Source organism: Dermacentor variabilis, chromosome 7 (genome assembly GCF_050947875.1).
Source record: "Dermacentor variabilis isolate Ectoservices chromosome 7, ASM5094787v1, whole genome shotgun sequence".
NCBI classification, from domain to species: domain Eukaryota; kingdom Metazoa; phylum Arthropoda; class Arachnida; order Ixodida; family Ixodidae; genus Dermacentor; species Dermacentor variabilis.
Window position 1 is genome coordinate 64,306,658 of NC_134574.1, and position 16,396 is coordinate 64,323,053.

General features: G+C 45.3%; 1 protein-coding gene across 1 annotated transcript in view; it reads left to right on the plus strand.

Annotated features, from left to right (window-relative positions):
• Positions 1 to 16,396, plus strand: part of LOC142589093 (BTB/POZ domain-containing protein 6-like) — a 58,753-nt gene that overhangs the window by 33,248 nt on the left and 9,109 nt on the right. Inside the window, exon 2 of the mRNA XM_075700882.1 lies at positions 8,377 to 8,426. Coding sequence (XP_075556997.1) covers positions 8,377 to 8,426 — 50 coding nt within the window. The remainder of the gene's footprint in view (positions 1 to 8,376; positions 8,427 to 16,396) is intronic.

Here is a 16,396-nt window from a genome sequence, read left to right on the forward strand (position 1 = left end):
ACGGTTACAGAAACGCACATTAGATACTGGGAAGAGCTGGCAGTGATTGAGAGTTATGTTGGGGAAGGGTGCAACAGAACTAAGTCGGAAAGGAAGGGAAGGGAAATCGGAATGCTCATCCATCAGGGAGCCAAATGGAAGAGAGTAAATTCATAATGTCAAGAGCATCTTTGGTTATCGGGTACAATGAACGGGAAAAAAATTGGCTGGGCGTTACGTATCTGTGGACCGGAAATAATTGCAAGCAGAAGAATAAAGCGTTAGTGGAATGCATAAGTGCTGATACTAAGGGTTTCGGGAATGATGCCTAAATTATCCTAAGTGACATGAATGTCCACATACAGTATTTAGATGGCTGTAGAGACAACAACGGGAAGTGAATGTAGACCTTTGTGAACAACATAACTTCGTTATTGTGAATACAGGGCCTAAATGTGAAGGGCAGGTCACGTCGGAACTGGGAAACCGGCATTAGACCATTGATTACTGTCTGATGACGTAAGGAATTCATGGTATGTTGAGATATATGGTTTTCGATGAGGAAGCGTACAACAGCACACGGAGTGACCACAAACGCATCATTTTGAAAATGGGATATGTAGTTAGGAAATAGAGCAAGAATAAAAAACGGCCAGTGCAAATTTGAACGCTGAACAAATAACAAATATAATCACTCGAGCCGAGGAAAAACTTGCCAAATGGCCAAGTAAAGAGTGGGAATACAGCGAGCTTCTAAGTTTAATAAGGATAGAACCACGGAAACAGAAAGAAAATGTTCGTTGGAAAGGAAAAAAAAAGAAACCGAAAAGCTGGTGGAACAGGGAAATACGAGAAGCCATCGCTGAACGACAGAAAGAATACCGAGAGTACACGCAGGCAAAGAAGGCGCAGTTGCCGCATGATAAGGTAGCGAGTAAATGGGAAATATACCAGGAGAAATAATCTATTGTTCAAATACTAGTTCAGGCAAAGATAAAAGGTGAAAGTGAACGTTGATTGTCAGAAATACGTGAGAAAAAGTCCGCACCTAGAATATTTTGGAACCACATAAAAGTATTAAGCAGGAAGTCAACCACAATACAATATATCCTTTAAAAAAAATGGAAACAAACTGTAAGGGGAAGTTGCATTAAATTACGTATCAAAAATAACAGCTGAATCTTTCTAAGGCAATGACGAGGCTGTATGTGAGGAAAAAAAGAGCATGAAAGAAAACTAGATGGTAAGGAGTTGGTGCTGACAAATTCCAACTGAAAGAAAGCCGAAGAGGTACCAGACAGTTGGCGACAAAGTAGAATGAATTTAATTTATAAAGGTAAGGAGGAGAAAGATAGAATTAAATCGTATAGACTGTTGACCATTACGTCTGTAATATACAAGCTAGCAATGCAGGCAATCAAATTAAAGCCGCAGGCATGGGCAGAGAATATTGGCGTTTTGGGAGAACTTCAGGATGGCTTCAGAATAGGTAGGCGTTTGGATGATAAATTATACCCTACTTACACGGGCAGCTTAACCGCGGTTAAACTTAACCGTGGTTAACTCGTTCAACCGTAGTTAACGCGAACCGTAGTCCGCTAGAGTTACACGGGCTATCCCGATCACGGTTAATGGTCTTATGACGCGTCACGTGATCTCTTGCGTACAGGCTTCATCTCGAATAATTTTTTCTTCGATATTTCATTACAGTGGTATAAATTTGTTATGTTTGAGCAAAACTATTGTCATATTTGATAGTTTTAACGTGTCCTGGTGGGCATATAACTATATAAAAAGTCGGAATTAAGGGTCACAAATGGGTAAATATAAAATCAAATTAAGTCCACTGAACGGAAAGGTAAAAAAAAATTCTTAATGAACAAATGAATGTTTCAACTAACAAACATTGGTTGCATAATTAAAGCGAGTACAACTTTACTCGAATGCACTTTCGAACTGTACGCTTGCATTTACAAAAAGAAAAGAATAAAGAAGGAAGAAAAGGCAGTGCTTTTTGTGTTAATGTATGTAAACTGCACTTTCACATTGCACAAATTATCACAAAAAAGTAGATGTTAAACATACTGAAGTTATACTTTTAAAAGCAGCGCCATCAAACTGGACAAGAAATTGAGTCGCACAAAAACACGGAGCGTTTGTGTGTGTGTCACTTGTCTGGTTTGATTGCACTGTTCTTAAATTTTGAAATTTGTGCGTAGCCGTCATCTCCGTGTAGAGGGGCGCGTTTCGACTACTTGAGCGCAGAGCGACCAGATTATCTTCCTGGATGCGTATCAGTGCCTGAGTTGTCGCGTCAGGCCAAATTATACGCTTTTTGGAAGATATCTGGGAAGCGCCAGCGCTGTACTCGGGAGAAGTACCGTCCGCCATTTTACCCGTTTCCCAATCATCGGTTACACTAAACCGAGGTTGCCAAGCTCGGTTGACGGTCAACCGCGGTTAGCGGCCTAACCGCAGTTTCGCCTGCCTTGTAACCGCGTTAAACGATAACCGCGGTTACGTTAACCGCGATTAAGGTCACCCGAGTAACAGGGTTATTTGTTCTTACTCAGTGTATTGAAATATCAAGAGCAGAAAGTAGACCCCTATATGTGGCTTTTTTAAACATTACAGGAACGTATGACAACGTAAACCGCAGCATTTTGTGGGATATTCTCGAAGGGGAAGGCTTAGGTGACGATTGTCTATAGCTTTTGAGGGAGATTTACCTAGCAAATATTGTTTGCGTTGAATGGGGCAGGATGAGGAGGGAGGAGAAAGGTGATATCAACAAGGGATTGAGGCAGCGGTGCCCTTTATCCCCACTGTTGTTTATGATGTACATGGTGAGGATAGAGAGGGCGCTAGAAGGAAGTAATATCGGGTTTAATCTTTCATACAAACAGGCGGGTACAGTAGTAGAGCAGCAGCTTCCAGGTTTATTTTAAGCGGACGGCATTGTGTTGCTAACTAACAAGCAAAATTATTTGAAACGTCTGGCTAATATCTGTGGACAGAAAGGCGAGAATTTAGGTTTGATATTTAGTGTTAGAAAATCAAGTGCTATGGTATTCAATGAAAAGAGTAAACAGACAATGGCAATACAGGGCCAGCAAATACCTCGGGTAAAAGAATATAAATACCTTGGTGCATGGATAAACGAAGGCAACATATGTATAGAAACACAGGAAGAAAGCAATAACAGTAAAGGGGAAAGGAAATGCTGCCATAATGAAGCACAGAGCGCTATGGGGATACAATAGGTACGAGGTGCCCCTGGTATGTGGAAAGGTGTAATGGTTCCAGGACTTAGTTTTGGAAATGCGGTAGTTTGCTTGAAATCAAGGGTAAAATCAGGACTCGATGGGAACCAAATGTCAGTGGGTCGCCTCACATTGGGCGCCCGCGGGAAAACTACAAATGAAGCTATGCAGGGTGATATGGGTTGGACTAGTTTTGAAGTGAGGGAAGCTCACAGTAAAATTGATTATGAAGAACGGCTGAGGAATATGGAAGAAGGTAAATGGGCTGGGAGAGTGTTGAGGTATCTGTACAGGAAAAACAGTGATTCACAGTGGAGAAAAGGGCAGCAGCAAGTATGCGGCCTGTAGGGTGGGCAACACAGCAGAAAAGAACGTCAAGCGGAAAGTCAGAGGTTGAAATAATCTCATGGGTGGTATGGAATGGAAAAGAAACCTGCCATGAGTAACTACTGAAAAAACGAAATCAGGAAAGAAACAATTTATGATAACTCAAAGGGAAGCTCATTACTTTTCGAAGCGAGATCGGGATGCCTTAGAACACGCACGTATAAAGCGAGATATAAGAAAAGAAGAAGCATGCGCTTGCTGCGGTAAAGCTAGAGAAACGATGGAGCAGGTTTTATTAGAATGTGAAGACATCTGCCCAGCGGTCGATTTAGGCACCTCTGGCCTCCTTGAAGCCCTTGGGTTCTGCGAGAACAGGGGAAAAGTAAACATGTCCTCAATAGAGATTAGTAAGATGCGATTGGAATATTGGTGAAAGAAAAGTAGGGAAACGACAAAAAACGGAGACGTACAAAAGCAATGTTCGCAATAGAGGGATCAGAAAATTTGGTTGTGGGAGTTCATCGTGTTTTTTTTTTCGTTTTTAACCTAGATAGGACATTGGGCAGTATAATAGCAAGAGCATGGTGGCGCAACCCACCGCCCCATTCCAAAGGGGATTCTTATAGCATCCATCCATCCATTAATTGTTTTTCTCTGACCGAGCGTATTTTGGCCTGGCAGAGTTTCGGACGCTTTCTGGCTAGAAGACGAGAAAAAGAAACAATGTTCACTTCCCGCCATCACTGTGCGGACTCGACGGATTGCAACGCGTTCGCTTGAGCGCAACCTCTCCGGAAAGGCTTGTCTCGCCGGTGTAGGATACCTGGTAGTATGCGTATGATTCTCTGTGGACCAAGCGTCTCACGTTTTCTTCGATATTTCTTTGGTAGCCACATAGGTACCCAAAGTAAGCATTCGATTGGATCCAACATGATTTCCTTTGCGTTTCTTTTTTTTTCATTACAGTGCCCCCGCCCCACAAAAGACAGAAAAACATTGTTGCGGCGCAGCGAATTGTCGCATAGCGAAAGTTTGATTTTCTTACTTCTTCTTTAGCGGAAAGTAATACGTGACGGCAGTCTTCAGTTGCCAGATACATTTAATATACTATTGCGATATCAATTATATGGACCCGCGAGGCGCATTCCTACCGTTCCGGTCATGTTCACTATAAAGTCCAAGGGCGATAACAGTATCATGGCGCGCCGCATGCTGTATGTGCGAGTGAAAGCGTGGGTGGGGGCGAGCCGACGATGGTGGCTCAGACATGTGTGCACAAGGGAAAAAAGCGGGGAAGAAGCGCGCCGCCTTCCGTCGCGCGCGATACATCGGGAGCAGTGGAGCGAGGGGTCGGACCTTCGGATTCTGTGAATCTGTGATTGCGCAACACGTTTATTTGCCTTGTTTGACGCATTATATACCGCGACTTTTTCTTGGATATGCAGATTTATAGGAGACTGATAGGTATATTTAAATATCTTGTTGCGAGGATTTGTGTATACGTGCAGTGAACTTTGTTTCCGTTGTCACTTTATTGCACTTTATCAAGCTGCATCTTCGCATTTGTATATTCCATTGTATCTTCGCATTTCTAATGCACGAGGGCGAGTGAAATTAAAATGAGCGAACCAACCCCGCACAATAATGGTTCGGTCCATTATCTGCGAGACATACTCGTAGCACACAGGCATCTCTCATTTACAAAAATGACACGCAGGTGTAAGGATAAATGTTCTTTAATGTTCCCATGCACAGGGTTCAACATGGTTGCGTGACGTGATGGACGCTCCAAAAGTCTAACAGCGTGATGTTGGGTGGTTTTTGACAGCTGAAGGTGTTTCCCAAAAAGAAATTAGTCGCCATATGGCTGTTGTGCACGTTGACCATTGCATTTCATTGGCCACTGTCAAGCGTTGGAGCAAACGGTTCAAAGAAGTACGTGAAAGTTGCAAAGACAATCCAAGACTGGGCCAAAGCCACCGTGTAATCACCCCCAACACAATTGCAAAGGTTGATGATCTCATTAGAGAAGAACCGAGGATAAGCACCCATGAACTGACAGAGAGTGTGAACATCAGTCACGGTTCGGTTCACACAATAATTCATGAACATCTTTGTTATCGGCTTTTGTGTGTGCAATGGATGCCCGAGATTCTGAACCACCGCCAGAAGACTGAGAAGTTCGGCGCTGCCTTGACTCACCTGATCCGGTATCGCAATGAGGGTGACGACTTCTTGTCTGTATTATCGACCGGGTACGAATCATGTGGCCACTACTACGAGCCTGAAACACAACGGAAAAGCTTACAGTGGAAAGATTCGAATTCACTACCCCCAAAGAAAGCACAGGCCGTCATTTCCGCCGGGAACCTTTTGTTGACTTTTTTTCGATCGTGAGGGGCCATTACTGATGGAATTTGCTAACCCTGGAGAGACTACGAACCGTTTCCAATGTTGTGAAACTCCGGATCGGCTGCGTGTCGCATTATTCAAGAACAAACAACGTGGAACATTGACGAATGGGGTCATCTTAGTCGACGACAATGCCCGTCACACGTCGTTCATCTGGTTAACATAACACTTGCAAAGTTTAAGTGCGAAACGCTGCAACATCCGCCATACAGACGAGACCTGTCGCCTTGCGAGTTGCACGTTTTGGGGAAATTGAAGGAACAGCTCACGGGAACCAGATTCGTGACGGACAATAACGTGAAAGAATCATTTACAGGCTTTCTGAAGCCGCAACCCAAAAACTTTAATGAGACGGGAATTACGCGACTCGTTAGTCAGTGGGACAAATGCCTAAATGCTCATGGAGACTTCTTTTAAATAAACTACCCCGTTTGCCATATATTCGCGTTGGCTCACTTTCATTTGACTCGACCTCGTATATTGTGCAGGACTCCTGCTTCCTGTATGTGTTTCTGTTACGACTATAATTTCGGTGCAATTATTCACAATACACGACCGGTGAAAGCTGATCCTGCGTAATACATCGGAACAAAGGACAGCGTCATTGAGATTTCTCCCTGGCCGTTGTATGTGTACAAAAATGTAAACAAGATTCTTGAATGACGAAGTTTCATTAAAAGATTTGTCCTCAACTTGCTCATTTCATGGCTTTACATTTTTCATATCAGCGGCAAGCGCTGATTTGCCGGTTTCGAACTGGCGTAGTTCTAGAGTTCATGTTATATTTTGTTTACTGATTAAATAGACAAAGACATGGAAGCAGTGACATTAGTTATTTAGGCCACAATTTTTAGGACATACGGGTATATCCTTTTATGAAATAATACATATTTGACTTGTCTTGACAGTGCGTAGCGTTCAAGAATTCGTTTACTGCACCTTTGGCAATGGTAGTACAGTTTTTATTCATGTAATTTCTCCCTCGATAAATTCTATGAGGAGGGCGAGCTGCAATGTGAGCCCCCCCCCCCCCCCCGTGCGAAATTTCTAGCTACTCCACTGCGCTGTATATAGAAACAATGTGCCTGGCGATCATGAAAACAGCAGTATTCACAGCTTCAGATTACAAGCATCGGAAGTGTAAATTCTGGCTTGACGTCACAGCTTGTTGTACAGATCAAGAAAGTATAGCTGTATCTATCGCAATAGTGAACGGTTTTGGTAAGGTAACTGGAAGCCGGGTAAACTGGGGTAAGTGCCTTGGCTTCTGGCACCAACAGTAGCCTTCGGCCCTGGTCACTTTTGCCAACGTTAGCTGGCTGACGTCATCCGTTAAATAACTAGGCGTCCCGCTGAAATATTACAAAAATAACGATGAGTATTGGCAAAAGCAAACAAGAGAAACACAGATAAAAGCGAACAGGTGGAAAGGTGGGCATCTGTCAATGTTTTCAAGATCTACAGTTTGCAATCTAATTTTTTGTCGCAATGCAATACCTGTATGTAATGCAGGTATTGCATTGCTCAAGGGTAAATAAAGAGAAGCTGCACGGAGTCTTCAGAGTATTTGTGTGGGCTTCGAAATGGGAACGATGTAGTCGGACGAATTTATTAAGACGAGTTAAAGACGGAGGTTTGGGAATGACGCAGCTCTTTATACGACAGGTCATTACCCGTTGTTACTTTTCCGTAACTTAAGTGATCCTTTCTTGCACACCGTGTGCGAAGTGAGACTAAGGATCTCGTTACCTGGCTACTATGTAGTTTGTACAGAGAATATGTTCGGTTTGTTTGTGGTTTTCTTGAAGTTATTTCAAGTGTACGGTTCTTATCCGTTAGAGTTTTCGAATCAAGAGTTGTTTTCAGGGAAGCGTAAAAAACTGCACAAAGATGTATGCGATGTGGTTCTCCCTGCTCCACTGTACAGGGCCCTATGCCTACAGTGAGGCCAAGGGCAAGACGTGCTCAAAGAATTCTAAAATAGTCAGCCCAGTAAGGCTGACACTTGGTGTTAAAAACGTACTATTTTATCTTGCTTTCCCAAGTGCCATTTGTTGTTAGATGTAGTAGTACAAAACAGGCAATACAGAAAATAAAGCATCGGTGGCGAGATGGCTTCAATATCGGGCTGCTGTGCCAGAGCTCCTGTGTTTGAATATTGCCGTCAAACAATTTTAATAACGTTTGGTTAATTGTTTATTACACAGCACTTTGTTGCAAATGATGAAGCTACGAAGTCGCAGAGCCATTTTAAGCCAGAAGGACGAAGTTTAGGCAAAACCATGTACTTCCCATACTTCCCATGCTGTCTGAACCGCCCAAATTAGAGCTCCCGTAGACACCAGTGCCAGAGTTCCATCTAGTAATTATTGTACAAAACTCTATGGTTTTTCAGTCGGAGTATCACAAGGAGCAAGAACAGCAAACGAGACCAAGCTGTGTCCTGTGAGTTAGACTCTTGCGTATCCGCATACTGCCTCTTGGAATTTATGCGGCTGTGGATGTTTTCATGAAGATGTCGTAGGGATACTGAAATATGCCTTCCAACTCTTGGGTATTTCTCGTATGGTGAACAAATTTTTGCTGGTTATTAGATTTTGCGAGTGTTGCGCCAAGCTTTACGAAAAATAACTTTTCCGTGAATAGCATTCAAGATGTTGAGAGCTGGAGTGACACAAGGTTGAAAAAAGTGCTTCCATAAAAAGAAATGTTCATGTGCTTGCGTGGCCATCTTGTGGCAGGGGCATACGCTACCCACCGCAGAGGTAATTGCTTCGAGCAGGTTTATTCTATACAGTTCTTGAAGCACGCAACATCGTTATCATCAGGTCGCTGAAAACATCACTGTGACCTAAAAACAACCTGTTGCTTGTCAGATCGCGATGTTCCAGATTCGCTGCTGCTTGTGCGCGACGTGTAAAACCAAATTATGGTTAACAAATAGAGCATGCATATCCCAATGAAGACGTGTGCTCAATGCAAAGCTTAAAAAATTGCGTGTGATAGCTCCGCCCTCTACAGCCACCCTCGTGTCTGTAAGAGCTTTACGAATAAGAATGTTTACATGCTGGGTAGGCCAAAATCAAAAAGGGGGCTGAGAGATGGAATAGCAGACGTGGTAGAAAGGTTATAAACAGGGACATGGTGCCTTAGTAAGGCTGGCCAACGCTTCGACAAGGGGACCTACCTTCGTCAAAGGCGGCCTCGCCATCCTCGACAGGTTAGTTTTAACGGTTTAGTGGAGCGTCGTTACGTGCGGTCGCTGTCGGGGGCGGCTATCTGTAAAGAGTGAAACCGAAATAGAACTAGCGTTGTCGTTTGATGTCGGTAGGCGTGGTTTCTAAGACGAGGTGACAAGAGCGGGAGAGTGGGAAGGCGGAAGAAAAAAAAAGGACATAGGGGGTTGGGGTGTTGGGGAAGAGAGAGGTTAAGGAGCCCTTCAGAGGTGTCGTCGGCTCCCCCAACACTCCCCCCAAGACCCTACCCCCTATGTCCTTCTCTATTTTTTTTTTCTGCCGCTTTCCGACCCTACCGCTTTTGTCCCCTCGTCTTAGAAGTCACGACTGGTGGCGTCAAAGAACAGCACTTGTTTTCTTTTCAATCTCGCCCTTTGCAGCTACCAACAACGACGTCACATGACGTCACTCCACTAAACCGTTAAAACTAACCTGCCGAGGATGGCGAGGCCGCCTTTGACGAGGATAAGTGCTCCTATCAAAAGGTTCGTTAGCCTTTCTGATGCACCTTTTCTCTGCTTATAGCCTTTGTACCACATGTTGGGCAGGTATACTAAGAAGCCAAGTTTAAGCGTGGCGCGAAGCCACCTTGAAGAGAGGTAGAGAAAGTTATTCATTGAAGTGCAGAGAATTAAGCTGGTCTATGTGTGGAGGATGCATGCTACTCTGCACAGGGACGGGTATCGGTGACTGTAAGACACTAGGAAAATGACGGCGCGAGAGCAATAAACAAAAGGCTAGTAAATATATGATTATAGTATGTGCAGGTGAGACAAAGGCGATGTCGTTGATGTAAACGGGCTGGAATTTAAAGGAATATAAACGATGCATATATTTAAACCTTGAGATTAGTTTGAAGGAGGCAAATAGCGTATGAAATGCTTCCGTGATCTAGTTCTTCTTGGGAAGCACGATTTGTTCTAGTGAAATAACAAGTTCTCTCGTCGCTATAACTTGGAATTTTCAACAAAAGGTATTCCATGTTTTCAAAGCACCAGTGTTGACAGTAGACTTTGGTGGTCAGTATAAGGCGACATAGTTAACTATTGGGGAATGTGGCGTTCAAACGATGTTGATAATTGTTTCATTGCGACGGGGAAGCTGATGCGGAAGTCTTGATTTTAAGACTCGGTCAACTAGGGTGTAGACATTGGTGTTGAAGAGGGCGACAGCTACCTTGAATTTTCTGCACTAGGTTCTTGTATCTACATGCATCGTCGTGAAATTAGATTTCTTATATTTGGCAGCATTAAATTTATAACGCATAAAAATTATTAGGTTGCATTATAGAGAAGCACAAGACATAACTTAGATAGATTAGAAAACTATTTGCGCAAAGACGGCCCAAGAGCACGTGAAAGTACTTCGAAATAAATAGTTCATATTGACGCAGCAGGTATTGGTTCGGCAGGTTCATATTGACGCGTTTGGCAGGCATTCTCAGATCATGAACAGCAGGTTGCCATTATCCCTCAAGAGAAAATGTATAACCAGCTGTGTTTTACCAGTACTCACGTACGGGGCAGAAACCTGGAGGCTTACGAAAAGGGTTCTTCTTAAATTGAGGACAACGCAACTAGCTATGGAAAGAAGAATGATGGGTGTAACGTTAAGGGATAAGAAAAGAGCAGATTGGGTGAGGGAACAAGCGCGACTTAACGACATCTTAGTTGAAATCAAGAAAAAGAAATGGGGGCATGGGCAGAAGATGTAATGAGGAGGGAAGATAACCGATGGTCATTAAGGGTTACGGACTGGATTCCAAGGGAAGGGAAGCGTAGCAGGGGTCGGCAGAAAGTTAGGTGGGCGGATGAGATTAAGATGTTTGCAGGGACGACATGGCCACAATTAGTACATGACCGGGGTAGTTGGAGAAGTATGGGAGAGGACTTTGCCCTGCAGTGGGCGTAACCAGGCTGATAATGATGATTGACGCAGCACGGCAGTGGCTTCGTTCGGGGCAAAATTAGTAGTGTGGTATCTGTGCGATCAAAAGCGTGCGCGTGACTTAAAAGCGTAGTACCCGAAAGAGCATTTCAAATGCGCCACAACGTCGTTTGCGAAGTGTTGAGCGACCGATGAGGCCCAGCCCCAATCGCAGATGCACTGAGAAAACTGCGACGGAAGTCTAGTGTGATTTTAGGTCTCGATGACGTCGTATGTCGAGCGAAGCGAACAGCAACGATTGGTAAGGGAGTTGGTTTCTTTGTGCATCTGGCTTGGGTGGAGTTTGTGTAAGTGCGCTCCCCATAGTGTCGACTGATCGCTTGCGAGAAATATAGAAGCCGAAGATATAACCTAACTACCACCAAGTTGGTTTTCGCCGTGCTATTTGTTGCGATGCGTTTTGTGGTCCTGTGTATATGGTTTCTCTGGCAACGCAGGACGCCTGTGAATAACCAAGAATGGTCTACGACTCGCCTGGTGACAAGTACTCTCATGCCAAGTGCGGTCGACTTCAGTGTTCTTGATGACCTTAGTTGGAACGACAAGGGTTACATGTCTTCTTATCATTGTTACGCTGCCGTTTTACTTCTCGCTGGTCGGAAGGTATCATGTGAGTCGAAGACGTATGCATTCTATGTCCAAAGATGAGCCTCAAAGGCACTTCCTAGTTCAGCCGTCCTTGGTGAAATTCCGTTTCAGAAACAGCCGAGTGAGCCGAAGGAGACTTGGTTGCCTCGTTTGGTAAAAAGACTTGCGTTACTTCTAGAACCATGCAATTGGGCGTTTGTATGCCGATTTACAGAGCGCTTGCCATGTCCTTGAGTCCGCTGTTCTATAGGAACGCTTTTGTTTCACCGCATATGATTGACGGCTTGTCGTGATTTATTTATTTATTTATTTATTTATTATATCTCAAAGGCCCCAGAGATGGGGCATTACAGGAGGCATGGGTTTAGTTTAACAAAACAGTGATTCGAGAGCAGCCTTGAAGTGATGAGCGTCGGAGTGGTGCGTGATGTCGGCAGACAGACCGTTCCAGTCCCTGGCGGTTTTCACAAAAAAAAAAATGATCGTAGATGAGAGGTGGTCTGCGCCGGGGGAGGATACACGGCTTTGCTGTGGTTAATGCGGCTGGACTGACGATGCGCTGGTAATATAGCTGAAATGTGGAGTGGCGAATGATAGAATTTCTGAAAAAGACAGTCTAGAAATAAGACGTCGCGATTCTAGATTAGTAAGACCGGCACGGTTTTTAGTTCAGACACGCTTGCATGATAAGAATATTCAGAGTAGATAAACCAGGCTGCACGGTTTTGAATTGATTCCAGCGTATTAGATAGGTTATGTTGATGAGGATCCCAGACAGAGATGCATATTCTAACTTAGGGCGGACATATGTAACGTAAGCTAACAATTTTACTGATTGGGGAGCAAGGCTTAGATTCCGGCGGAGAAAACAGAAAACCGAGAGTTCGATTCGCGGCATTGGCTAAGTTAATGACATGATGTGACCAATTTAGGGTAGTTGAAACGGTTATGCCGAGGTATTTGTATGAGTCTATGGATGAGATTTCGGCGCCGTATATGGTGTATTTCCCTGGTTGGTGATGCTGTCTGCGATGGAAAGAAACTATCGAAGTTTTTTAGTATTTAAAGACATCAACCATTCATTGCACCATAATTCAATGCGTTTTAGGTCATTTTGAAGCAAATGCATGTCTGAAGTGTTAGTTATGCGTCGATAAACTGCACAATCGTCTGCGAACAATCGAATGTTAGAAGAGATCTCAGTAGGAAGATCATTAATGTAAATTAGAAAGAGTAATGGTCCGAGAACTGCACCTTGTGGTACGCCCGAAAGGACAGAAGGTATTTTAGATGACTGTGCGTTAGCAAATACAAACTGCTGTAGGTTAGTGAGAAAGCTACGTATCCAGTCTAGTACAAATGGATTAATCTTGAGACGGGAAAGTTTTAGGAGTAGCCGTTGGTGTGGAACTTTGTAAAATGCCTTTTCAATGTCTAAGAAAATCGCATCTACAGGTACGTTCAAGTCGAGGTTAGAGCTTACATCATGAAAAAATAAAGCTAGTTGGGTGTCACATGAAAGACCTTTACGGAATCCATGTTGAGCTGGGTGAAGGAGGTTATCGGATACTAAAAAGTTTATGATCTGAGAGTAAATAACATGCTCCATTAGTTTGCAACAAACACTGGTTAGTGAAATGGCACGATAACTAGAGCGCAACGATGGAGGACCTTTTTTGGGGACTGGAACAATCTTGCCTACTCTCCAGTCTTCCGGCACCACTCCTGATGACAATGATTGCTGAAAAATAGCACATAACATCGCGCTCACAAATCTTACTAAGAAAATATATTTTTCCATTACGTATTAGTTTATATTGCCACCATGTTACCAGGTGCGCCGAGCGGGAGCCAGCATTCAGGCAAGGGAAAGAGAAGTTGTTTTTGGGTCGGCCATCATATGGGCTAGTGCTCGTCTCTGCCGGTGCAGTACTTCTTGTTATAAAGACCTTCTGCAGCACGTGACAAAACTGATAGAGGTGCTCGGTAGTCCCAGCCAATGCCCGCACGCCTCCTGTTGGCCCTGTACATGCAGTGAAAACACCTGTTCACCGCGCCAGCCGAAGAATCCTAGGACTGCCCCCTGAGCGTGGACGTATTCCCGAGACGACGTCATCGACGCACCAAAGCGGTATGGAAGACACAACTATTGCTGCTCACTATACGCTACAGAAGGTGCCACAAGTCTTCCATCGTTTCCTCCTCGAGGACGTCGAAGTCTGATTGGCTCAGTTCGAACGCGTCACTGACTTCAATGGGCGGACCGATGCGACCAAGCTGAAGAAAGTGTGCTTTAGCCTGGAGGATGGCGCTCGTACCAGGTACGAGAACTGTGATCCCTTCTCGTCGTGGAGCGAGTTTTTCCGTCACCTGCGGGCAAGTTACGCCAATGTTGATCGCTGTGAACGAGCAGATCGGGCCATTCAGCCGCGCATCCTAATGCCGAATGAAAGCGTAATGATGTACTTTGAGGACATGACGCGCGTCTTCCGTCGAGCTGACACGGACGTGGCATAATATAGGAAACTCCGCGATGTAATGTGAGGGGTTAAGGAGCAGCATTTCGCTGGCCTCGTTTGCAGTCCCCCGAATACTGTGACTGAGTTCTTAAAGGAAGCCACAACAATGGAAAAAATGCTTCAGCAGCGGTCAGCTATGTACTGGAAGAGTTTACTGTTGGGCTAGTTGGCCGTCCATATTGCGCTTGTCCTTGTCCGCCTTTCTTGTTTCCGTGTTTTTATCGCGCCAAGTTACTACTCCAGCTATGTACGACCGGCAAATCAGAGAAGTAGTTTAATGACTGGAAAATGTAGAGAGGCTGGCCGGATAATGGAGCATCTGGCCTACTACTCTACGTAAGAAAAGGGGAAGAGGGGAAGAAAAAGGGTCACAATGGGGGATGATAATGGGAGGAACGAGGTGAAGGACACATTACACAATTGGTATCACAGGCGTGAGTCCAGGCCCGTGTCGCCAAAGAAACGTGAAAGAGCACGCATTGTCTCAGTCGTCTGCCAACTCTGTGGCCATGCGCCTAGCAAGAGGTCCTCCGACAGTGGTCCATTGTGTAGATGTCTCAAGGTATCTGCCATTGTCAGTCTTTGGCGCGCATACTCAGGGCACACCACGAGCACATGGTCTATAGTCTCTACAGCGCCACACACTGAACAGTCCGGGGAGGCTGTCCGTCCAATGATGTGCAAATATTTGCGCGTGAAGGCGACGCCTAATCGCAATCTGTGTACCAGGCACGTATGAGGGCGTGGAATTCCACGCAGAACAGGAAATTTCATATCGGGATCCAGCCTTTTAAGGCGAGAAAATACTGGGCTCAGCCAGACGGCAAATCAGTGTCGCGTCATAGATGAGTCAGATAGGAGCTGCCGGAAGTAGCATCAACAGTGACTCTCTCTGGGACCTCATCCGGTAAGCGGTGTGCGACGAGCTACAAAGGATTCACTGCCCGCCTCAATCTACTGCGGGATCCATAGCCGGCCTCATCAGGAACGAGGTACAGCATGCTCTGCAAGTCCCACTTGCCACTGACGTGGCACCACTTGTACCGACAGAGCTCCGGCGCGCATCATACGCCAAAGCTGCGAGTCGTTATATTTCTGCTCCACCGCGCTTCGTGCACCCCATGCCTCACGATACACTTCCACCACTGCTACCGATCCAGCACTTGGAGAATCGGCAGCCACTTCAAAGTAAATCGGATATCTCGCGCTCACTGGACAGGTGACCACGTTGCTATGACTGTAGTGAAGCCGGATACTTATACCGTGAATTCTCCTTATCACCGCCTTGGACTTGAGGGTTTTGCCGTCGACTCACCAAGGCCAAGATTTGGCGAAACACCAAGAGCGATTGAAGAAAACTTTCTCAGCAGCGCACGCCACGGCCATTGCGGCGGCAGTCACGGTCACCGTCTCCGATACGATTTTCCCCCAATTCCTGGAGCTCCCTAGTGGCGGCGCACGGGCGTTCGCCAAGCCCTAGATGCGAAAACTAAAGACAGCGACCTTCAGGGCGCGAGGCCGCTGGCAATCGACGCGAGCAAAACCTTCCATCGACGTGCGCACGTAGCAGCAGCGATTCGACGATTACAGCAACAGAACTCGGACGCCGCCTCTCTTTAGATATACCTGTTGTGCTCGACGGTCACCATGAAGTCAATGCGTTATTGGACGCAGGGGCTGATTACTCAATTATGAGCCGAAAACTAGCGATGCACTTGAAGAAAATAGTTACGCCTTGGTACGGAACACAAATTCGTACTGCCGGCGCACGTATAGTCACCCCCCTCGGTGTATGCACACTCAGTGTTAACATCCGTGGACGTACGTTTTTCACAAGTTGCCTTGTACTTCGTGAATGTTCTTGCGACCTCATACTGGGAATCGACATTCTACCTTAATATCGTGCTATTATCGAGCTTCGGGAGCGCACCGTGAACTTCTCGACAGACAGCGCAGCAGACAAAGCCGGCGATAGCCATCTCAGAGCGTTTCACGTTCATGTCGATAACATCGCGTCACCCCCCCCCCCCCCCCGCATTCGAGCCTCCTCGTTCGTGTGCGACAAGTTACGGGACGGTGAGGCAATTGTCACACTGGGTATCTATGCGGCTCGCAGCCTCGTCAG